Source organism: Gymnoscopelus braueri, assembly GCF_963280865.1.
Source record: "Gymnoscopelus braueri genome assembly, chromosome: 1".
Taxonomy (NCBI): domain Eukaryota; kingdom Metazoa; phylum Chordata; class Actinopteri; order Myctophiformes; family Myctophidae; genus Gymnoscopelus; species Gymnoscopelus braueri.
In genome coordinates this window covers 2,061,861-2,087,678 of record NC_137603.1, presented here as the reverse complement: position 1 = coordinate 2,087,678, position 25,818 = coordinate 2,061,861, and the positions used below count along the sequence as shown (strand labels likewise).

The following is a 25,818-nucleotide window of genomic DNA, read 5'->3' as shown; positions in this document are numbered from 1 at the left end:
GCTCTTCAACAGGGGGTCCGGGACCCCTAGGGGGTCCTCAGGGTTACTACAGGGGGTCCTCAGGGTTACTACAGGGGGGTCTGCCAAATCTTTGCGTGATAGGATTTCTTCTTTTTCTTTTTTACATTAACCACTTGAACCCTAACACCCTTTTCTGAGGAGAACTTTAGCCAAAAATAGCAGATCTACAAGCTCACAACGAGCGCAAAAGAGAGCAGCGATCTGCAACACAGTTTTATACAATGTAGTGAGGGTCCCTGCTTCACCTCTCTCTCAGCTAAGGGGTCCCTGCTTCATCTCTCTCTCAGCTAAGGGGTCCCTGTCTTCACCTCTCTCTCAGCTAAGGGGTCCCTGCTTCATCTCTCTCTCTCAGCTAAGGGGTCCCTGCTTCATCTCTCTCTCTCAGCTAAGGGGTCCCTGCTTCATCTCTCTCTCAGCTAAAGGGGTCCCTGCTTCACCTCTCTCTCAGCTAAGGGGTCCCTGCTTCACCTCTCTCTCAGCTAAGGGGTCCCTGCTTCATCTCTCTCTCAGCTAAGGGGTCCCTGCTTCATCTCTCTCTCTCAGCTAAGGGGTCCCTGCTTCATCTCTCTCTCAGCTAAGGGGTCCCTGCTTCACCTCTCTCTCAGCTAAGGGGTCCCTGCTTCATCTCTCTCTCAGCTAAGGGGTCCCTGTTTCATCTCTCTCTCAGCTAAGGGGTCCCTGCTTCATCTCTCTCTCAGCTAAGGGGTCCCTGCTTCATCTCTCTCTCAGCTAAGGGGTCCCTGCTTCATCTCTCTCTCAGCTAAGGGGTCCCTGCTTCATCTCTCTCTGAAGCAGGGACCCCTTAGCTGAGAGAGAGATGAAGCAGGGACCCCCACTACATATTGTACAAAATTATGTTACAGATTCAACTTTTTTCATAGATTTCATAGACTTATTCGATAACACTATTATCAGTGTCGTGACAATTCATTTTTTTTGTGTTTGTTTACATATTATCTTTGCTATGTATATGTTGGATTCATTTTAATGTGTATTTTCAGACATTTAACCACTTAGTAAATATACTTAGTAAACTTCACTTAGTAAACTTTTGCCGAAAATAACCGATCAAAATCGTCGGGAGCCAGAATAGAGAAGCTAGGGTTCGAGTGGTTCATGGAGAAAAAAAAGAAAAAGGTTCTTATCACACAAACATTTGGCGCCCTCCCCCCCCCCCCCCTAAAAATGTTCACTTTACAACATATATCCACGTTACAACTACTATAACTCTACGTTGTGAGCTTGTAGATCTGCTATTTTTTGATAAAGTCTCCTCAGAAAAGGGATGCTAGGGTTCAAGTGGTTAATGTCTAAAAAAAATAAAATCACACAAAGATTTGACAGACCCCCTGTAGTAACTCTGAGTCCCGGACCCCTTGTTGAAGAACCCTGCAGTTTTCCTTCACCTTATCTCTGCCACCGCAGGTCTCATAGCACACACACACACACACACACACACACACACACACACACACACACACACACACACACACACACACACACACACACACACACACACACACACACACACACACACACACAGTGAACTTGGCAGGGTACTAGAGCAGGTGGTGTGTTTCTCGTACTCATAACTCATGGGGCGGCCATAGCTGAGTGGTTAGTGAGCCCGCCTAGGGAACCAGCTGGCCCTGGTTGCCCCAGGTTCGATTCCAGGCTATCCCAGCATATGTGCCGATGATATGAAATTTGTCCCTGAGCAAGACTCTTAACCCCAATTGCTCACAGGTTCTCATTGGAAACAAGACCGCAAGGACTTTCATGAACGACCTGTTAAAAGGAATTTATCCTTATAACCACCTCCGTTTGTTTGTTTTTCCAGGTGAGAGTTTATCAACATGTTCAATGTTTTTCAGGCCAAGGACCCCTTAGCTGAGAGAGAGATGAAGCAGGGACCCCTTAGCTGAGAGAGAGATGAAGCAGGGACCCCTTAGATGAGAGAGAGATGAAGCAGGGACCCCTTAGCTGAGAGAGAGATGAAGCAGGGACCCCTTAGCTGAGAGAGAGATGAAGCAGGGACCCCTTAGATGAGAGAGAGATGAAGCAGGGACCCCTTAGCTGAGAGAGAGATGAAACAGGGACCCCTTAGCTGAGAGAGAGATGAAACAGGGACCCCTTAGCTGAGAGAGAGATGAAGCAGGGACCCCTTAGCTGAGAGAGAGAGATGAAGCAGGGACCCCTTAGCTGAGAGAGAGATGAAACAGGGACCCCTTAGCTGAGAGAGAGATGAAACAGGGACCCCTTAGCTGAGAGAGATGAAGCAGGGACCCCTTAGCTGAGAGAGAGATGAAACAGGGACCCCTTAGCTGAGAGAGAGATGAAACAGGGACCCCTTAGCTGAGAAAGATGAAGCAGGGACCCCTTAGCTGAGAGAGAGATGAAGCAGGGACCCCTTAGCTGAGAGAGAGATGAAACAGGGACCCCTTAGCTGAGAGAGATGAAGCAGGGACCCCTTAGCTGAGAGAGAGGTGAAGCAGGGACCCCTTAGCTGAGAGAGAGATGAAACAGGGACCCCTTAGCTGAGAAAGATGAAGCAGGGACCCCTTAGCTGAGAGAGAGATGAAGCAGGGACCCCTTAGCTGAGAGAGAGATGAAACAGGGACCCCTTAGCTGAGAGAGAGATGAAGCAGGGACCCCTTAGCTGAGAGAGAGATGAAACAGGGACCCCTTAGCTGAGAGAGAGATGAAGCAGGGACCCCTTAGCTGAGAGAGATGAAGCAGGGACCCCTTAGCTGAGAGAGAGGTGAAGCAGGGACCCCTTAGTTGAGAGAAAGATGAAGCAGGGACCCCTTAGCTGAGAAAGAGATGAAGCATTAAGTCATCTCCGTTAAAGGTCAGTATGTCTCGATAACACCCAATGAATGGTCAGATAAATGGCGGGTAGGTCAGTATGTCGCCTACTTCGCCCATTCAATGGTCTAATAAAAGGTGGTAATGTCCCATTCAATGCATTGATAGCATCCCAATCAGGTGGACCAGAAGGCTCTGTCAGGTTCGCCCCTGGTTCATCTCTTGGTCTTGGGGATATCCAGGCTCTGTCACTATTTAAAGTTTAGGCATTTATCAGACGCTCTTAAACTTTTTTTATTATTTTTTTTGGGAGAATCTTGGATCTACCTTTGTGTGTTTACATTATTATCAGTTGATAAAACCTTTACAATTATAAAAGCCACATAAATGTACTCTGTTCTCATGCCAGCAGATTGGAGTAGATCCTGAAATCCTACGTTTTGAATCGAGAATTGTTTTGAATCGAGAATCGATTTTCGGAATCGTGACCCCAGGAATCGGAATGGAATTGAATCATGAGATAGCAGACGATTCACAGCCCTAATCACCAGACCTGAGGGAGCGGGAGGGGGCGTGGCTTTGGAGGAGGTCAGAGAGGTCGCGGGGTCGTTGAGGGCCTTGTAGGAGGTTTAAAGCAAGTGTTTTCTAAGAGCAGAATGTGAGACTGTGGCCTTGAGTGTTGACCTGCTGAAAACCTTATCACCACACACACACACACACACACACACACACACACACACACACACACACACACACACACACACACACGCACACACACACACACACACACACGCACACGCACACACACACTTAGTAGGGGGCACTAACCACAAAAAATTGCCAAATCGTTACGCGGCGGATAAAAGCATGACATTTGATACAGATGTCCCTTGGGTCATCCTAAAACATCCTAGAAGGGGTGCCCAAAAAAATCTTAAACAGGAAGTGAGTTATGGACAAAATTCAAAATGGCCACCTAAACTGTTGACCGTTGACTCAAAAGACACCAAAAGAATCTCCAAAAAGCATAACATTTGGCACATATGTCCCTTGGGTCATCCTAAGACATCCTAGAAGGGTTGCCCAAAGGAATCTGAAACAGGAAGTGAGTTATTGACGAAATTGAAAATGGCCGCCTAGTGTTGTCGATTGACTCAAAAGACGACTAAAGAATCTCATAAAAGCATACAATTTGGCACATATGTCCCTTGGGTCATCCTAAGACATCCTAGAAGGGGTGCTCAAAAAAATCTTAAACAGGAAGTGAGTTATTGACTAAATTGAAAATGGCCGCCTACAGTGTGAAAGATGATGCAAGATACCTAAAGAATCTCATAAAAGCATGAAATGTGGTACAAATGTCCCTTGGGTGATCTGAACGCATCCTACAAGGGGTGCCCAAAGAGGTTTTAAACAGGAAGTGACCGCCTAAAGCAGTTGACACAAAAGAAAATATAAAGGGACGTCATAAAAGTGTATCATTTGGTACGTACATTGAGTGCTTCTTAATATATCCTAGAAGGGGTTATTTATTTGTTTGTTTGCTTGTTTATTAAACAAGGGACATGTGTGCCTCACTCACTCACTCACTCACTCACTCACTCACTCATAATGAAACATACTTTTCACTTTTATTCAAGTATATTTTGTGAAGATGTTTTATTTCCTTTGGGTCGAATGTAAACAGAGATACAGTAACATGTTTCATATTATTTGTCTACATTCACTTATTACTTTTATTTTGCCCCCATTGTTTTTTATTAAATGCACATTCTGTTCAAAAATATCCAAATCCATTTTCTTTATACAAGAAAGCAATCAAATATCCCTTAAAAAACAACAATTAGATATTATGATAACATACATGTATCCTATTAGAAAAGTGATGCAAAAGAATATGGAAATAAGTGTTACTTAGATTGTTCAATTAATGGCATCTTGATTCAGACATGAACTTTATAAAGACCCTGTTAGTTCGTTTTCCTCGGGACATGAGCAGAGAATTAGCCTAATAATAATGACAATAAATACTGAATCAAAGCTTTATTAAGCTTTTTGTTTAATAAAGGACCACATTCACTTCTTATGTTCAAGCTACAAAACTGTTACTTTTCAGGAAATGGGAAAAAAAAGAAGCCAAATCCAACACTTTCATCCTCATGTCCCTATTTTCAGAATGTCATTACCGGCAGAAATAATTGAAAAAGTTGATCTTTAGAGCAGTGGTTCTCAAACTTTTTCATGTCAAGGACCCCCCCAAATATGTATTTGGCCACGGACCCCCACGTCAAAATATGTTTTTCCAGGGACCCCCCAGAAGCAAAGATTTGAGTTACAAATGTTCGCTTTTTAAAAATATCATATTTAAAGATTTGCACAAATGTTCAACATTTTTCAAAAATAACCAAAGTATAAAAAGGTTAAAGTGGTTAAAATGATTTTATGCTATATTAACACATTTAGCTGGGTGCCCCCTGGAACCTCCCCCCCGAGGACCCCTGGGGGTCCCCGGACCCCATTTTGAGAAGTAACGCTTTAGAGACAAAAAAAATTAGACAAAAACATAAAAAGATGAAATATGGAGATACAAGGTTTCTGCCTGACAGTGACAGTCACAATATGCATCATATTTAAACTGTTTTTTTTTCTTTCAATATGATGATCATGATCTTATTATATTTGTGTTGTATTTTGGTCCACACTGTTGTGTTGTGTTGTGTTGTGTTTTGTTGTGTTGTGTTTTGGTCCACACTGTTGTGTTGTGTTGTATTTTGGTCCACACTGTTGTGTTGTGTTGTGTTGTGTTGTGTTGTGTTGTGGTCCACACTGTTGTGTTGTGTTGTGTTGTGTTGTGTTTTGGTCCACACTGTTGTGTTGTGTTGTGTTGTGTTGTGTTGTGTTGTGTTGTGTTTTGGTCCACACTGTTGTGTTGTGTTGTGTTGTGTTGTGTTGTGTTGTGTTGTGTTGTATTTTGGTCCACACTGTTGTGTTGTGTTGTGTTGTGTTGTGTTGTGTTGTGTTGTGTTGTATTTTGGTCCACACTGTTGTGTTGTGTTGTGTTGTGTTGTGTTGTATTTTGGTCCACACTGTTGTGTTGTGTTGTGTTGTGTTGTGTTGTGTTGTGTTGTATTTTGGTCCACACTGTTGTGTTGTGTTGTGTTGTGTTGTGTTGTGTTGTGTTGTGTTTTGGTCCACACTGTTGTGTTGTGTTGTGTTGTGTTGTGTTGTGTTGTGTTGTGTTGTGTTGTGTTGTGTTGTGTTGTGTTGTGTTGTGTTGTGTTGTGTTTTGGTCCACACTGTTGTGTTGTGTTGTGTTGTTGTTGTGTTGTGTTGTGTTGTGTTGTGTTGTGTTGTGTTGTGTTTTGGTCCACACTGTTGTGTTGTGTTGTGTTGTGTTGTGTTGTGTTGTGTTGTTGTGTTGTGTTGTGTTGTGTTGTGTTGTTGTTGTGTTGTATTTTGGTCCACACTGTTGTGTTGTGTTGTGTTGTGTTGTGTTGTGTTGTGTTGTTGTTGTGTTGTGTTGTGTTGTGTTGTGTTGTGTTGTGTTGTGTTGTTGTTGTGTTGTATTTTGGTCCACACTGTTGACACTCTAGTAGAGGGGTCTTCAACGTTTTTCAGCCCAAGGACCCCCTAGCAAGAGAGAGAGATGAAGCAGGGACCCCCTTCTATATTGTATAAAATTGCGTTTCAGATTCAACCTTTTTTTGCTCTTTTTTCCCTCATACACCTATATACAGTACCTCTGTGCCAAAAATAGCCGATCTACAAGCTCACAACGCCTCGCAGCGCGAGGCGTTGTGAGCTTGTAGATCTGCTATTTTTTGGCTAAAGTTCTCCTCAGAAAAGGGATGCTACTGTAGGGTTCAAGTGGTTAATGCAACAAAAACTAATCCTATCACACACACATTTGGCGCCCGCCCCCCCCCCCCCCCCCCCTTTAGTAGCTCTGAGGACCCCCTAGGGGTCCCGGACCCCCCTGTTGAAGACCCCTGCTCCATAGTATCAGCATTATGTCCCACAGTGTTGCCACAGCTGTACGGTACAGATTATGTGCAGTAAATGCATGTGAACATGAACACCTTGAAACCATTCAGGTTCAATCTGGATCCTTCACAAGGACTAGAAACACGTGTGACACGTGTGTGTCCCACAGACACTTAAAGGGGTAGTTCACCCCCAAAATGACTATGAATGAATGAGACTTGAATTCATGGACATTTTTACGTTTTTGTCTCATTCCTTTAATACAATAATTTGATGACCAGCAGCGGTTCCGGTAGGAGACGCAAAGAGTCTCCTTTGTGTCTCCTACCGGAACCGCTGGTCATCAAATTATTGTCTTAGTAATGAGACAAAAACTAAATAAATATCCATGCATTCAAGTCTCCATGGGCTGACTAATACATAGTTGTTGTTTTTTGGGGTGAACTATCCCTTTAAGCCCTATTTCAAAAAATGTTAAAAATAGGCCTAAGAATTGAATAGTTTTGCCTAGTTTTGACGACCTTGCAGACTTATGCAATGGTTAACATGTCATTTACTGTAGATACCAGGTTATTTAAACTGATGCTAGGTTCATGGTTTACCTGTGATCCTATAGTTTACTGAGACACTACACTGTCTCTGTATTCTATGATCCTATAGTTTACTGAGACACTACACTGTCTCTGTATTCTATGATCCTATAGTTTACTGAGACACTACACTGTCTCTGTATTCTATGATCCTATAGTTTACTGAGACACTACACTGTCTCTGTATTCTATGATCCTATAGTTTACTGAGACACTACACTGTCTCTCTGTATTCTATGATCCTATAGTTTACTGAGACACTACACTGTCTCTGTATTCTATGATCCTATAGTTTACTGAGACACTACACTGTCTCTGTATTCTATGATCCTATAGTTTACTGAGACACTACACTGTCTCTCTGTATTCTATGATCCTATAGTTTACTGAGACACTACACTGTCTCTGTATTCTATGATCCTATAGTTTACTGACACATTACACTGTCTCTGTATTCTATGATCCTATAGTTTACTGAGACACTACACTGTCTCTCTGTATTCTATGATCCTATAGTTTACTGAGACACTACACTGTCTCTCTGTATTCTATGATCCTATAGTTTACTGAGACACTACACTGTCTCTGTATTCTATGATCCTATAGTTTACTGAGACACTACACTGTCTCTATGTATTCTATGATCCTATAGTTTACTGAGACACTACACTGTCTCTATGTATTCTATGATCCTATAGTTTACTGAGACACTACACTGTCTCTGTATTCTATGATCCTATAGTTTACTGAGACACTACACTGTCTCTGTATTCTATGATCCTATAGTTTACTGAGACACTACACTGTCTCTGTATTCTATGATCCTATAGTTTACTGAGACACTACACTGTCTCTGTATTCTATGATCCTATAGTTTACTGAGACACTACACTGTCTCTGTATTCTATGATCCTATAGTTTACTGAGACACTACACTGTCTCTATGTATTCTATGATCCTATAGTTTACTGAGACACTACACTGTCTCTGTATTCTATGATCCTATAGTTTACTGAGACACTTCACTGTCTCTATGTATTCTATGATCCTATAGTTTACTGAGACACTACACTGTCTCTCTGTATTCTATGATCCTATAGTTTACTGAGACACTACACTGTCTCTCTGTATTCTATGATCCTATAGTTTACTGAGACACTACACTGTCTCTCTGTATTCTATGATCCTATAGTTTACTGAGACACTACACTGTCTCTGTATTCTATGATCCTATAGTTTACTGAGACACTACACTGTCTCTGTATTCTATGATCCTATAGTTTACTGAGACACTACACTGTCTCTGTATTCTATGTATGTGTTTACCTTCTTTACTTTAAGTCACTCTGGATGAAGGGTGTCTGATAAATACCAAAATTGTACATTTTAATAAATGTCTATAATGCTTACATGTCCCAAAATAAGTACAGGAGTTGAAAGTGGTTCATGAATCAATGTACTGTATGGTTTCAGACCAGAAAACAAAAAGACAATATATTGCATGGAATATTTACATAGGAAGCAAAAAACAAAATCTGTAATATTTTTCTTGTGTTTTGTAATACAATGACCTGCAGTAACACACATTTCATGAGAGCAGAGATCGGAAAGTAATGGAGCTTATGTATGGCCTAGATAGAATCTTACTGATTCTATTACTATTATTAATGATGCTGTAGAAACATGATTCTATTACTATCATTCTAATGATGCTGTAGAAACATGATGATTCCATGAGGCTGTTGAGTGACGCTCCTCACATGGACGGACTCCCTGTAAGACACAGAAACATTACGTTAGACAATTATACATTTATACCAAGAAAGTCTGACATATCACTGTGTGTGTGTGTGTGTGTGTGTGTGTGTGTGTGTGTGTGTGTGTGTGTGTGTGTGTGTGTGTGTGTGTGTGTGTGTGTGTGTGTGTGTGTGTGTGTGTGTGTGTGTGTGTGTGTGTGTGTGTGTGTGTGTGTGTGTGTGTGTGTGTGTGTGTGCGCGCGCGTGTGTACTCACCACACTTGTAGAGGATGTTGAGTCTGGTGATGTCATTGTGACTCATCTCCTTGGCGTTGCCTAAGGCCACGTTGGGGTCCGGGGTGGGGATCATAGTGGGCTGACCGTTCTTAGAGAAGGCATACCTGTATGGACACACACACACACACACACACACACACACACACTTTTATTATTTTTTCAATATTAATGTTTAACATGACTACCTCCAAACAGAACATGGCCTAACACCTCCTGGTGGTCTTTGGCATCAGGTTCTGGTGACTCTCGTGTTTTTTTCGATGACTTTTTTTGTGGGGGGGGATTTTTTTTATTATTTTTTTCCCGACAAATTATAAAAAATACATTTAAAAAAGTGGTTAAAAAAACACGGCCCCCGTCACGCATTAGACCAGGGGTGATGCACCTTTGATTTATTTTTCCACACTCACTCCAGAGGGCCATTCTACACACAAATAGCCGATCTACAAGCTCAAAACGCGTTGCAGCGCGACACGTTTTGAGCTTGTAGATCGGCTATTTGTGCTACTTTTGAATTGGAATCCTGATTTTGTTTTTAGCAATTTTTTAAATTGGAATCCTGAAAAGTAACATTTTTATTTAATTTCAAATGCATTTAGTTATACTTATGTTAACTTTATGAACTTAAGTACAAATACATTGGACCTAAAAAAGACAAAACTAGAAAAAGTGCTCCTCGGAGCACAGGTCTCCGCCAGGTAGGTTATTGTGGCCTCCTGGTGGCGCTATAACAGGCCAATGTGAAAAGGGTGCCATTTCTTCCTAGGCCTTGCACAGCAATCGGACACTGCATTCATGGTTTGAGGCATTTTGTTCTAAAAATTTGTTTTGCTAAATTTGACCTGCTGGTGGCGCTATAACAGGCCAATGTTAAAAGGGTGGCATTTGTTCCTCAACGTAGTGCAAATGTGTGTTCAAAGTTTCACCGCAATCGGACGGTGCGTTCACGATTTGCGGCATTTTGTTCAAAACGGGCCACTCCTGTAAACATTACATGTCAATCTTAGCCAATCAGGATGGAATATGAAAAATCAAACAGATCCGTCTTGATCACATGGCTATAGAGATCATGTGTACCGATTTGCGTGAAATTTGGATCAAATCTGAAGGCTTAATATCACAAAATGTGTTTTACATAAGTCTGCCTCCTGGTGGCGCTATAAAAGGCAAATGTGAAAAATGCAGGGCAAAGGTTTTTCCTTGGCCTCTAGACAGTGTGCATACAAAGTTTTACACTGATCGGTGCAGTTATAGGTAAAAGCACGAATTGGCCTGTTACAGCGCCACCATGAGGCTGATTTGAACATTTTCAAATGGCATTCCTTCCTCGGCCTAATGGGAATGTGTGTGCAAAATTTCACGGAAATTGCATGCTGTGTTCATGATTTGAGGCATTTTGTTCGAAACGGAGTACTCCTGCAAAATTTGAAAGCCATTTTTTGCCAATCAGGATGGAATATGAAAAATCTGAAATGAGCCGTTTCTTTAAATGACTATAGAGATACCGTGTACCGATTTGCCGGATTTTGGGCCAAAATCTGTAGGAGTACTGTCCAAAAATGTGTTTTGCACAAATCGGCCTCCTGGTGGCGCTATAAAAGGCCCATGTGAAAAATTTGGAGCAGAGGTTCTGCTCTGGCATCCAGGGACTGTGTGTGCACAGTTTCGCTGCGATCAAGCCAACGGTGGCAGAGATTAGCTGTACACAAAATGACAGAATGACGGACGGACGGACGGACACACGGACACACGGACACACGGACGGACAGGGGCGAAAACATACTCTCGCCATGCCTTTCGGCCTGGCGGAGACAATAAATACTAGTCATTAAGCCACTATAATATAGACTGAAGTAATCAAAGCGGGTCATGTTTGCAATCGTAGCTGAAATCAATAATATGTCAGTATTCTGATAATAACCTGCGGGCCGCATTAAGTGAAGGTGGGGGCCGGGCCGCATGTGCCCCCCGGGCCGCCATGTTGCCCATGTATGCATTAAGACGGACAACATCAGTCACCAGAACCAAGGACGTGTGATTATGGGCTTCTCAAACTTTTCCATGTCAAACATGACCCCCAAAATGATATGCATTTGGCTGCGGACCCCCCCCCCCATCTCAAAAATATTTAGTGGCACTCGATGCCACACTATGAGCTTGTAGATCTGCTATTTTTGAATAGACCAAAGTATAAAATATGGTTAAAGTTGTTAAAATGATTGGGACGCTAATTTAGCTGGGGACCCCCCTGGTACCATCCCCATTCCCCAAGGACCCCTGGGGGTCCGCGGACCCCACTTTGAGAACCAATGTCTTAAAGAAATGAAGTTGTGGTACCTTTGTTTACCTTGTATCCATGCAGGGAGGGTAGAGGTTTGGTGTGGAGGAACTTGTTTCATTTCCAGCCAGTGTGCGCATGACGTTTTGTCGTTTTTATTTTAGCCTTGGGTCAACCTGAGGTTTTAAGATTCCTATGATTTCCTGATTAGTTTTTGTAAAGCTGATTCAGGTGTGACCAGTAAATATCTCTTTTTACACTACGATACTTACTGTGTTACTCCCCTGTCTTTCCTCTAGATGGCAGTAGGGGTCTAACCATATAGCAGCCATATAGCCAGATTCCATTCCCCAAAGTTCGGTCACTCGCTCACTCTCCTCGCTTCCTCCACTCGCGCCTAAGCCCCGCCCCTGCGAGGAGCCGAGGATTATTTGCGAGGACGAGTGGCCGACCAGCTGGCCTCTACAGATTCCAAACCCGAAAATCTCGGCCACTCGCTCACTCCCACTCGGTCACTTCGACTCCAAACCGGATGTGCTAAATTCCAATTACTCAGTTGCTTCTTGGAGGAGGCGAGTGGAGTCGAGTGGAGGAGCCGAGTCGGCTCTCTACTTCCGCATTTAGCGAGTGTACATCAAGTGTAGGCTCGACCACTCTCAACAGCTCCTCCGCGGCAGACTTCCGCATCACGTGTACACGTTTTTTTTGTTTTTTCCCTTCTCCCGTGACGTATACATGGTCCTCCTCCACATGTGGCCACACAAACAATGCTTGAAACCCGAAACCATGCCCCGAAAACACCGTAAAAAATAATGTATTGTATTTATATATAGACTGAATATAGGAGAGGACACTTTACGCTTTAACTATAGCCGTATTCATTCAATTCTGAACCGATTCTTAAAATTTAAAATTCTCTATTAGCTGTGAAGGGTCTTCTTTCATGTCTATCAGTCATGATTTATTTCGCTATCAAACAATATCAAGCAAAATCACAAAATCGTCTGAGTTTTTTTCTTTTTTCTTCGTCCCAGAAGTGGGAGGGATATCACCTAAACTCTCAACACACCCCGGACATTTGAAGGATTTTATGAAACCCCCCCCCCCCAGACAGCCCCCCAAAAGAGGACATGTCCGGGGAAAAGAGGACGTATGGCTACCCTGCATGAATGATGTAATTCAGAGTCAGACATACTCTGTAATATACGGTGGCTGTTATAAGCAGTAGTGCCGTGCGGGACTGCTGCGGGGGGTGGGGGGTCTGGGGACTGTAAGAGCAAAAAGAGGGACGGGTCAGGATTTAATTCATAAATGTTTAATCATCCTGGCGCTTCGTTCACTATTTCAGGAATAAATGGCTTTGCACAAAATGTTAACTATAAAGATAACAATGTGGCCATCCACATTGATGAATTGTTTATTCTTATATTCTGTATTATTCTATACCTGCATATTATTCTATGCATGTATATTTTCATCCACGGCTCTGGTCCAGCTGTTTGAGACGTCATAAGTGATCGCGGAATTTTCTGTCGCTTTGAAATGACGGACCCAGTGCAGTCCGATCCTTTGACGGCAACCACTCGACCACTCGTCCTCACAAATAATCCTCGGCTCCTCGCAGGGGCGGGGCTTAGGCGCGAGTGGAGGAAGCGAGGAGAGTGAGCGAGTGACCGAGCTTTGGGGAATGGAATCTGGCTAAAGGATAGGACTGCACTTAGCGCGTCATTTCAAAGCGACGGCAAATTCCGCGATCACTTATGACGTCTCACACAGCTGGACCAGAGCCGTGGATGAAAATATACATGCATAGAATAATATGCAGGTATAGAATAATACAGAATATAAGAATAGACAATTCATCAATGTGGATGGCCACATTGTTATCTTTACAGTTAACATTTTGTGCAAAGCCATTTATTCCTGAAATAGTGAACGAAGCGCCAGGATGATTAAACTTTTATGAATTAAATCCTGACCCGTCCCTCTTTTTGCTCGTACAGTCCCCAGACCCCCCACCCCCCGCAGCAGTCCCGCACGGCACTGCTGCTTATAACAGCCACCGTATATTACAGAGTATGTCTGACTCTGAATTACATCATTCATGCAGGGTGGCCATACGTCCTCTTTTACCCGGACATATCCTCTTTTGGGGGGCTGTCTGGGGGGGTTTTATAAAATCCTTCAAATGTCCGGGGTTTTGAGAGTTTGGGTGATATCCCCCCCACTTCTGGGACGAAGAAAAAAGAAAAAAACTCAGACGATTTTGTGATTTTGCTTGATATTGTTTGATAGTGAAATAAATCATGACTGATAGATATGAAAGAAGACCCTTCACAGCAAATACAGAATTTTAAAATTTAAGAATCGGTTCAGAATTGAATGAGTACGGCTATAGTTAAATAGCGTAAAGTGTCCTCTTTTTGGGGAATTCAGAATATAGTCACCCTATATTCAGTCTATATATAAATACAATACATTATTTTAAACATAATCTTTGTCACAGTAATTTATAGTAGTCCATGCACTGCATTGAGATGAGGCATGCACGGAGAGAATGAACTATCAGCTTTTGAGACAGTATAAGTGTGCACAATATATTACAATGTATATAATTGTATTATACTTTATATCATACAAAGCAATAAAGCCAGTGGCTTGTTGCGTCTTTTCTGTTAATTTACACTGTGTGTGTGTGTGTGTGTGTGTGTGTGTGTGTGTGTGTGTGTGTGTGTGTGTGTGTGTGTGTGTGTGTGTGTGTGTGTGTGTGTGTGTGTGTGTGAGATGCGCAACGAGTGATCGGCGGGGGCGAAGGGGGGGGGGGGGCAGCCGGTGTTTTCGGGGCATGGTTTCGGGTTTCAAGCAGTGTGTGTGTGGCCACATGTGGAGGAGGACCATGTATACGTCACGGGAGAAGGGAAAAAACAAAAAAAACATGTACACGTGATGTGGAAGTCTGCCGCGGAGGAGCTGTGGAGAGTGGTCGAGCCTACACTTGATGTACACTCGCTAAATGCGGAAGTAGAGAGCCTCCTCGGCTCCTCCACTCGACTCCACTCGCCTCCTCCAAGAAGCAACTGAGTAATTGGAATTTAGCACATCCGGTTTGGAGTCGGAGTGACCGAGTGGGAGTGAGCGAGTGGCCGAGATTTTCGGGTTTGGAATCTGGCTATAGGCTATGTGGTTGAAAGGTGAACTGAATGGTACTGTAGCTGTACTACTGCATGATGGGAACTGGAGTCATAATGAACTGAATGGTCCTGATCTGTCCTACTGCATGATGGGAACTAGAGTCATACTACTAACCCATGTGGTATTGCATACTGGGAGATGTAGTCCTACTAACCTGTTGCATTCTGGGATATGTAGTCCCACTAATATATGGTGCTGCATGACATAGTTGTAGGCATACTAACCCGTGCTATAGCATTCTAGGAGTTGTAGTCCTACTAACATGTCGTATTACTATTGCATGAGGGTAGTTGTCATCATACTAATCTGTAGTATTAATATTGAATGATGGTAGGTGTAGTCCTACTAACCTGTGGTACTGCATGACAGAGTTGTAGTCATACGGCGTCACCTGGTTCTTTGTGACAGCCTTCCTGAAGTTGTGCTCCATTCCTGTAGGGGGCGATGAAAAACGTTAGATATACAATTATTTTGAATACCCAGGATCTCAACGATAAAAGATTCCCCGCTCACTGCCAACTGCCACGGGACATGAATCATTTTAACAAGCAACGTTTCGGTCGTATAGCTCACAGCTTGTAGATCGGCTATCTTTGCCAGTGTGCGGGTGTTCTGTTATTGCTGTCATATTGTTCTGAGAGAGAACCCATGGAACCAAATGGACCCTTATACAGTTAGGGTCCATTTGGTTCCACACTCTCAGTGTTACGGTGGTCCTTGAGATTAAAACGTTTGAGAAATGAGACCTAAATATCTTTGGTGAAAATAGACGATGGATAGATTATTTACACCTTAAATTACCCTGCCAGAGTTTTTTCAGAACAGTCTGTAGCCTCTGCCAGGGTTTTGACCGATTTTGGTACCTTTTCGCATAGCCACAAAATATTTTTCTCAAGTATGATTGATCCCCAGAAAATTTCTAATCACAGATGAGATTCAGGTGTGGTTCCGCAAATGTCAACGAGGTCATTATGACCTTGTTGTCATGTGTTGTTTGATGTTTGAAAATAGCTCAAAACCAGTAGTTTCAAACCAAAAAACATTGTGAATTGTTTGTCCGTTTCAATTTTAACATTGAAGTGGATGGAGCAGCAAATCTTTGGAAATTGTTATCTCCTTATTCGTTTGGAATATCGAAAGAGTGTCAATCTTAAATAATTAGAGAATCTTTTTAAAAAAAAAATTTTTTTTTTTTTTTTTTTTTTTCATGACGTTTTTATACGTCTTTGGCAGGCAATAGCTGAAGGCCCAAAGACGTTTATAAACGTCTTTGGCAGTTATAGAGTTAATGTTCAACCCAGAACAGTGAGGTTATAGGGTTCAAGTGGTTATAGGTACAGATGCCAGGTTCATTTGTAGATCTGGCATTCTATAGCGTGTACAGGTTCAATGTACAGATTTTTAAAAATGTTATCCCACAATTTTTGGAACCCATTTTTTTCACCCAGTGCCGATTGCCCAAGCTGTAATCCTGGGCGCTACTCTCCCTCTGCCAGCCTGGGGAGAGCCCTGCACTGAGCTCATGCTTCCTATATATTATACTGTTTAGCCTGATGATAGGTTCTTGGTTTACCTATGATCCTAGATGACTGTTTATATGCATTAGAATAGGGGTCTTCAACAGGGGGTCCGGGACCCCTAGGGGGTCCTCATAGTTACTACAGGGGGGCCGCCAAATCTGTGTGTGATAGGATTTTTTTTTTTACATTAACCACTTTATTCTGAAGGGAACGTTAGCCGAAAATAGCCGATCTACAAGCTCACAACGCCTCGCGCTGCGAGGCGTTGTGAGCTTGTAGATCGGCTATTTTCAAGCAAAGAAGTTTGGGGTAGGGGGGAAAAAAGAGCAGACCAAGTACAAGTTTTCTAAGTATTGAGGGTTCAAGTGATTAACTGTCTGAAAATACACACGTCTATGAATAGTATATGACGCTATCTATGAAAATGTTTAATATGCAACATGATTTTATACAACATGTAGTTGGGGGTCCCCGCTTCATCTCTCTGTCAGCTAAGGGGTCCTTGTCCTGAAAACGTTGAAGACCCCTGCATTAGATGTATTACCTCGTGTTTTCCTTGCTTACTGTACTGTAAGTAGCTCTGTATTCAGAGCGTCTGCTAAATGCCTACATTGTAAATTGTACAGTATTTGAGTACATGTAGATGTACTGACCACCCAGTATGTTCTGCACCAGAACGTGGATGTGTGTGTCCCGGTCGGCCCGGGTCTGCTCATGGTTGAATCCCAGAGCGTGGAGCAGCTCGTGTTGGATGGTCCCGTGGTGCAGACACCCCCTAGTGGACAGAGACACCAGCTGCATGCCACCCCGACGCCCGATGTAGGAGTAGCAGCTGTACGGGACGACACAAATATTATGTGTAAACATGATACAAAAAATACTGAGTATTAACTCTTTGACTGCGGACGACGCGATAACGCGTCAAGTGCTACTTTGTCCAGTTGGCCGTCGACGCGCTTGATGCGCTCGACGCGCTGGACGCGCGTTCATTGTTTAATCTCTGATTGCGCTATGCTGCTTAATATTCAATGTTATTCTCGAGTTCCACTTACTTCACGGACATCTGCATCCGGTTTCATGACCTGGATTCCGTTTCCGGTTTTTGATTCTTTTCCCCAGTCATTTTCGTCCAAAATAGGTAAATAAACGGTCTTTCACACGGTATGACGGACAAACGGACAGTTTCTCTTCTATAATCTATGGTCTGGGTGACGATCAGTCATCGCCGTCGTGTATCACGACGGCATTTTGGCGATCAAAACAATCTGGGACGACGTCACTTCCGTTTTCATGTTTTTCCTTGTCTAATCTATCAAGAAGGCTGAGAGAGACCCAACGACCTGATCAAGCAGTCATGTGCTGCACTCTAGTGGCGGATTTGTGCTGGGTCTTTACATTATGTCCCCTTAAATTATTTTCATGAGAAAAATTCAAAATATAAAAATAAAAAAACACGAAAATTGCTGGCACTGGGGGAGTACTTTATGAAAATACTCTGGCAGTCAAAGAGTTAAGGATGCAATGTGTAAAGTGTATGACAGAGACAGAGGGTCAGACACCAGAGGGGACTGTGAGGTAGAGCTCTTAACTAACGGGACCCCCGATTCCGAAAATACCCGACAGGACCCGAGACCCGCATCGGGTCGGATCCGCGTTTTATCATAATCACTCAGGGCCGGGTCGGAATCGGCGCTATTACCTCTGAACTCGGGTCTATCTATCATTATGTGTAAGCCAGCTGCCGGGATGATTTGAAAACAGCGCTGTGCAAATCATGGTGAAAGCAAAGCTTTGATCATAAAATGGTCAAATAAATCAAATAGTACTTTATTGTCAGTTCACACTGAAGAAAAAAGAAAAGAAAGAAGGGGGGGGGCGCGGGTGCAGGGAAGCGAAGGTGTGTGTGTCATTGGTCAATAGGTCGGCTATTATTCATATTCCACATTTATTTACAAAGAAAACCTTTTGTCATGCATATTAAATGAATACCTCTGCGTATATTTATTTATTTATTTTTGTAGTTTCATATGTGCGTTTTTGAAGGGGTGTCTGGGTCGGGTCTGTCTCAGAAATAATCGGATCTCGGGAAACAAATTTCACGGAGCCAATTAGGGTCCGGCTCTGGAAGAAAAAAAAAGAGTCGTAACGGCTCGGAATCGGACCCAATTTCCTGGGACCATTTCGGTTCTGGTCCGTTTTTTTATCTGTGAAGAGCAACCTTTGGACAAAATGTCCTCTACATCAAAGGATGCTTAAATTCCAACTGCCTCCAATGCCTCCAGAGTAAAGAGCTAACCTCACAATCTTCAAAGGCCAACCCAAACAATGGTTAAAAAAATAAAAATAAAATAACTAGACTTTTGACTTCTTATAACATGTTATATACTCTACTTATGCTTTCTTAAATGTTTTTTTTTTAATATGCCTCTGTCTCATTGTTATTGAGTGTTTTATTATTTATGTATTTTCTATGTTCTAATGTTTTGGGGACTACGCATGGAAAAGAGCACCCGCTAAATCCTGCATATTTACACTGTGTATGCAATACATAAATCATGTTTTAGCGTTCATTAATGTGCATTGTCCCAGGTCAAATAAAAAAGGCTATACCCTTTTTGTTTACATTTTGTATCACTGATTGGGCCTTTAAGCTCTTAAGTCGTAACTAAGATGGCGTCGCGCCACACAAATAGCAGATCTAGGGGCTCTACCGCAGTATCAAGAGTTCCACCACCAGGTTTTGGTGTAGTTTCAATCCAGCTGCTGTCAGAATGCTGAATGGGGCATAAGCCCGGATGAGGCATGGGCCTTGTTCAGCAGCCTGACAGCAGGCGGCGCAGACTTTTCTGGCTCTTCCTGAACACACCTGTGGATTATACCAGGGACAATGACTTGGACTTTAGCCCCCCCTCGGACACACCTGTGGACTACACCAGGTACAAATGACTTTTTGTTGCACTCCCTCATGGAGCTACTTGCGGATTATACTAGGGTCAGTCCACTCTAGGTGGACACGCACTGACCTTTTGCACCTTAATCCCTTGTATAACGCACTGACTTTTTTTTTGGTCTTTTTTTATTGTGCTCCTTTTCCTCTAAGCACCTTAACGTCCATTGTCTATCATGCACAGTATAAGTATAACATGCACAGTATACAATACATTGCTGCTATGCTCAGGCACCTTAGTCTAGTTTTTTTAGTTTTTTTATTATCTCAGGTAATTTGTAAATATGTAGATAACTTGTCTGGCCTTCTGTTGCTCTCTTGTTTTGATCTCCTGCCCCCCACCCTCTTCTTCTCCCCCCCCCCCCCCCCCCTCTTCTTTCTATGGAAACTAACGTTGCGATGGGAACGATGTACAAAAAAGAATTTCACCCACTTTTTTACCTTGTAAACCTGTGATGTGACAATAAAACTGATTCTGATTCTGATTCTGATTCTGATCTACAAGCTCAAAACTAGTCGCAATGTGACACGCCTGGAATCGAACCGTGGACCCTTGGCCTTCCCCAGGCGGGCTTTCTAACCATTCAGCGACGGTTGCCCCTGGTTTTTCTTTTTCCTGCTAAACTTCTTGTCCAGATTTCATCTTCCGTGAGTATAAACCGGTGGTTCTCAAACCAATGTCAAGGACCCCCAAAATGATATGTATGTGGTCGCGGACCCCCCACTCAATATATATATATATTGTCCCAGGAACAAGATTTGCCCACATTTTTAAGATTTTTCAAAAATAGCAGATCTACAAGCTTGAGCATGAGCTCGTGCTGTACAACACACACGCTTGTGCTGTAGCGTGTTGTACTGTATTGTAGTGTTGTAGCGTGTTGTAGCACGTTGTAGCGTGGTGTATCGCGTTGTAGCGTAGCGGCGCATTGCGGCGCGGCGCGTCGCGGCGCATAGGCGCGTTGTGGCCCGTTGCGGCGCGTTGCGGCCCGTTGTGGCGCGTCGTAGCGCGTTGTAGCGTGTTGTAGCGTGTTGTAGTGTGTGAGTAATGTACTGTACCCGCTCCCTGACTCGATGTTGAGCCAGTCCTTGTCCAGTCTGCGGTTGGGTCTGAAGCGGACACAGGACACGGTGGAGAAGGAGTCCAGACCTCTGGTGATGATGGCCTTCTGAGTGGAGGCTGGCAGGGCACACACACACACACACACACACACACACACACACACACACACACACACACACACACACACACACACACACACACACACACACACACACACACACACACACACACACACACACACACACACACTATATTCAAGCCTTATCTATAGTTCAATTTATGCACAAAAATAGTATGTTTAATTACAACCATCCAATGCATGGCATTTGTGACGTGTTGGATGATGTTAATAGATATTTACATATCATACAGTATATTACAGTATATACTGCTTTGGGTGCGTCGTACAGCTGAGCATAAATCAAGCATTATTGCTTTGTAATTGACAATAAGCTACAACAGTATCGTTTGTGAGTTAGTTTCCCTCTATCTTTTATTTATGGGAAAATATGATACATTGTTTGGCCAAAATACATTTGGGAGATTAGCTCTGACAGACACACACACAGACAAACACAAAATCGCACGCATGCAGGCACGCACGCAGGCACGCAACCACGCAACCATGCACGCACACAAAAACACACGGAAGCACGCATGCCCGCACACAAAAACGCACGCACGCACAAATAAACACGCACGCACACAAAAACGCACGCACGAATGCACACACACACACACACAAAAACACACACACACACACGTCACACACGCACACAAAAACACACACGCACGAATGCACACACACACAAAAACACGCATGCACGCACGCATGCACACACACACATAAAAACATCAAAAACACATGCCCACGCACGCACCCACCCACACACACGCACACGCACGCACACACTCTTCTAGACAGCTCTGCCTCCTATATGGATCCACACCCATAGAAAAGGTCTAATTGGTAAAGAAGTGCTGATTAACACAACCATGCTGTGGTTAGAGGCTGTGTTTGTGCCTCAGACACATTTCGATGAGACATAAACATGGGTCTGTTTTAATGAGACATAAACATGGGTCTGTTTTAATGAGACATAAACATCAGTCTGTGAGCCACAGGAATGCAGACAGAAAATACAGAACATCTACCAGGCTTAAAGCTGCTCTGTGTAACTTTACTCTTCTACCCTGGATTTGAACCCGCGGCTCTCCTGCCGCAAGAGCTGGCGGTTTTTAACCGCTGAACTAATAGAGCCTGCTTGCTTGCTCTGGGGAGAAATTGAGTCTTCAAAATGTGTGTCAAACCGGAAACAGGATGGTGTCAATAGAAGAGCAGGGAGACCAAATACAACCACCCCAACTGTAGAAGTTATATTGTATTAACATACTCATTATGATATAGAACATATACACAGTGGTGGAAAGTACATTTACTTAAGTACGGTACTTAACTACACTTTTGAGGTATTTGTACTTTACTGGAGAATTTTCAATTTCCAATACTTTTACTTCTACTCCACTACATCTTAGAGGCAACTATTGTACTTTTACTCCATTACATTTATTTGACAACTTTAGTTACTTGTTACTTTGTAGATTTTGATTTTGAAAACCACTTCAGCCCTATATATATACATTTCAGCCATTTGAAAATAGCCGATCTACAAGCTCACAATGCATCGCATTGCGACGCATTGTGAGCTTGTAGATCGGCTATTTTCAAAAGATTTTTATGCATTTGAGAACTTGAAATGGGACATTCTGCACGATGAGTACTTTTACTTTTGGTACTTTAAGTACATTTTGATGCCAATACTTTTGTACTTTTTCTTGTAACAGAGCATTTCTATATTGCAGTATTGATACTTTTACTTAAGTAAAATTATTTAGTGCGTTTTCCACCACTGCATACAGATATATGTACTTACAGAATTGGTTAGAGATGTGATAAGGGATGTGTGTGTGTGTGTGTGTGTGTGTGTGTGTGTGTGTGTGTGTGTGTGTGTGTGTGTGTGTGTGTGTGTGTGTGTGTGTGTGTGTGTGTGTGTACAGGTATATACTTACAGAATTGGTTAGAGATGTGATAAGGGATGTGTGTGTGTGTGTGTGTGTGTGTGTGTGTGTGTGTGTGTGTGTGTGTGTGTGTGTGTGTGTGTGTGTGTGTGTGTGTGTGTGTGTGTGTGTGTGTGTGTGTGTGTGTGTGTGTACAGGTATATACTTACAGAATTGGTTAGAGATGTGATAAGGGATGTAGACTTTCCCATCGTTCCACTTCCCCCACAGGCAGCCAATCGTAGAGCACAGATCACTGTCTTTCTCCGCCTCCGTATCCACGGCGATGTCTCCTCCAATCAGGATGGGGTCGTGGAAGGCGGGGACTGAAAACGACGAGACGTAAAAAGACAACACTAAGTTGTCACTTAGAAACAAACACAAAACAAACGCAATAAGAAAAAACACTTGACCTTATAGTTATAACGACCAGGCACACTTTGTGTCACACTGAAGGCTCTGTCCCTCAAGGTTCTCTTGCTTGTTTTGGGGACAGAGAAGAGGTCCATGTCTGTGGACCTCAGGGTCCGTGACAGAGTAGGTTTATGGAGGAGGCCTGAGAGGTTCTGTGGAGCTTACAGGGCCTTTTGACGTTTGTAGGTGAGAAGGTGGAGTTTGTAATGGATGTCGGAATTTAACAGGAAGCCAGTGAATGTTGGACATACTGGAGCCTATCCAGGTACTTGTTTAGGAGCCCAAACAGGACTCCATTGCAGTAGAGTCCAGACTGAGACACTATACTGTACGCTGTCTCTCTGCATTTTACAGTATGTATGTGTTTACCAGTGGTGGAAAAACTACTCAAATTCTTTACTTAAAGTAAAAGTACCAATACTGCAATATAGAAATACTTTGTTACGAAGTAAAAGTCCAGAATTCAAAATTTACTTGTGTAAAAGTACAAAAGTATTGGCATCAAAATGTACTTAGAGTACCAAAAGTAAAAGTACTAAAATATTTGAAAATAGCCGATCTACAAGCTCACAACGCGTCGTGATGCGACGCGTTGTGAGCTTGTAGATCGGCTATAATCATTTATTATTATTATTATTATTATAAAATAGCTAAAGTGGTTGATGTATGTTTCATAATATAAGGATAAGGATAATTCCTTTTCACAGGACGTTCATGAAAGTCCTTGCGGGCTTGTTTCCAATGAGGGCCTGTGAGCAATTAGGGGTTAAGAGTCTTGCTCAGGGACAAATTTCATTTCATCGACACATATGCTGGCGTGGCCTGGAATCGTACCTGGGGCAACCAGGGCCTCTGGCTCCCTAGGTGGGCTCACTAACCACTCAGCTATGGCCCCCCCTATATATCATAATTTATATCTGAAAAGTAACTAGTAACTAAGTTTTCAAATAATTTTTGTGGTGTAAAAGTACAATATTTGCCTCTGAGATGTAGTGGAGTAGAAGTAAAAGTATTGGAAATTGGAAATACTCAAGTAAAGTACAAATACCTCAAAATTGTAACACTATAACACTATGCAACCAAAAAAAACAAAAAAAAAACAGAAGTCTCGTGAGACGAGATTGAAATCTTTCAATCTCGTCTCACGAGACTTTTTTTGGGGGGGGGGACAGTGTTCTGTCACTATGAACGTCAGATCTCACAAAAAAAAAGAAAAAAAAAGCTATTAAAATATGTGATCTAACCTAAGGCCTATCCGCGCACCTTTTAAGCTGTGGCGGCTCAGGGGTGGAGTTATGACATTTTTCTACTGTACCATTCATCCTAAGATATCATAACGTCATAGAAAAGGTAAGAAAAATGTAGTCCAAAATTCTCCTTTAAGTAGCCTACAGTACTTAAATAAATGTACCTAGTTACTTTCCACCACCGGTGTTTACCTTGTTTAATATGGATAAAGAGCGTCTGATAAATGAATACGTTGTACATTGAGTTAGAGTTCTGCACGTTGGTTCCTACATTGAAGTCTGAGCTGTCATAACAGGGTGAAGTGATGTGTTTTAGTGCTTTGTTAAGAAGTTATAGCTCTACATTCTAATAGTAATCACTAAGTGTTCAGTAACAGGGATCTCCTCGTCTCTGCATATCTTTAGGTTCATTAAGAGCAGGAAAATGTCTATAATATTGTTTCATAAAACATTGCTAGAGTTTATTGTTGTGAAACACAGGTTTGGTGTAACTGTTCACTTATGAAGCCAACTTCCTCAATTATGACCTTTTTTAACTGCATGTGCATGTGCATGTGCATGTGCGTGTGCGTGTGCGTGTGCGTGTGCATGTGCGTGTGCGTGTGCATATGCATGTGCATGTGCATGTGCATGTGCTCACACACACATAATGATTTACAGCGCACAGAGACAATTATGTCATTTAGATTAGTATAATGTATGTGACATACAGGCAAACTCATAAAGTATTTTTATGATAGCGTTATGTTTTATTATAAAGAATGTGTATTATAGCCTTATGTTTATTATAGCCTTATGTTTATTATAAAGAATGTGTATTATAGCCTTATGTTTATTATAGCCTTATGTTTATTATAAAGAATGTTTATGATGTTAGGGTTAGGGTTATAGCTCCATACGTTCACCGCTAAATGAGCTGAAGCCTCACACATATGTCTGCTTCATCATGTCGTATAATGTAAGCACTAAGCATTCCTTGGAAGGATTAGTTAAATTACAAGTGTGTGTGTGTGTGTGTGTGTGTGTGTGTGTGTGTGTGTGTGTGTGTGTGTGTGTGTGTGTGTGTGTGTGTGTGTGTGTGTGTGTGTGTGTGTGTGTGTGTGTGTGTGTGTGTGTGTGTGTGTGTGTGCGTGCGTGCGTGCGTGCGTGCGTGCGTGCGTGCGTGCGTGCGTGCGTGCGTGCGTGCGTGCGTGCGTGCGTGCGTGCGTGCGTGCGTGCGTGTGTGTGTGTTCTTACTGCGGTTGCTGTTGACTCGGTCCAAACGGTCACTGACCCCGAGGTCAGAGGCAGCCAGCTCCTTAGAGTCATCCTCATCCTCGTTCTCTGTTTGCATAACATAACAACAGGTTTATTTTATATATATATATATATATATATATATATATATATATATATATATATATATATATATATATATATAATATTATCCTTTTGAGGGGAATTCACATTGACCTCCCCTTGTGTTCACCTGATATATGTTTTTTCTCAGTACACAGTAAAATCCTCTGTTCCAGATCAGACTTTAAATGTGGTTGGTGCATGTAAGTGGTATTTTATTTGTATTACTGTATGATACTAGCTGTTTACTCCTATTCTTATAATCTTTACTCTCCATCTATCTAGCTCTGAGAGTTTTGCACACTCATGAATGAATGAACACTGA

At 42.5% G+C, this 25,818-nt stretch overlaps 1 protein-coding gene across 1 annotated transcript; it reads right to left on the bottom strand.

Annotated features, from left to right (window-relative positions):
• Nucleotides 1–8,898: 8,898 nt before the first annotated feature.
• On the bottom strand, nucleotides 8,899–25,488 carry LOC308077771 (high choriolytic enzyme 1-like; the record flags this gene model as incomplete). The annotated part of the gene is made up of 7 exons (XM_080418694.1): nucleotides 8,899–9,176; nucleotides 9,416–9,540; nucleotides 15,257–15,338; nucleotides 17,080–17,258; nucleotides 20,433–20,553; nucleotides 22,665–22,820; nucleotides 25,392–25,488. The coding sequence occupies 7 exons, from the start codon at nucleotides 25,486–25,488 to the stop codon at nucleotides 9,160–9,162; spliced, it is 777 nt and encodes a 258-aa protein (XP_080274820.1). The 3' UTR covers nucleotides 8,899–9,159.
• Between the last annotated feature and the right edge of the window lie 330 nt (nucleotides 25,489–25,818).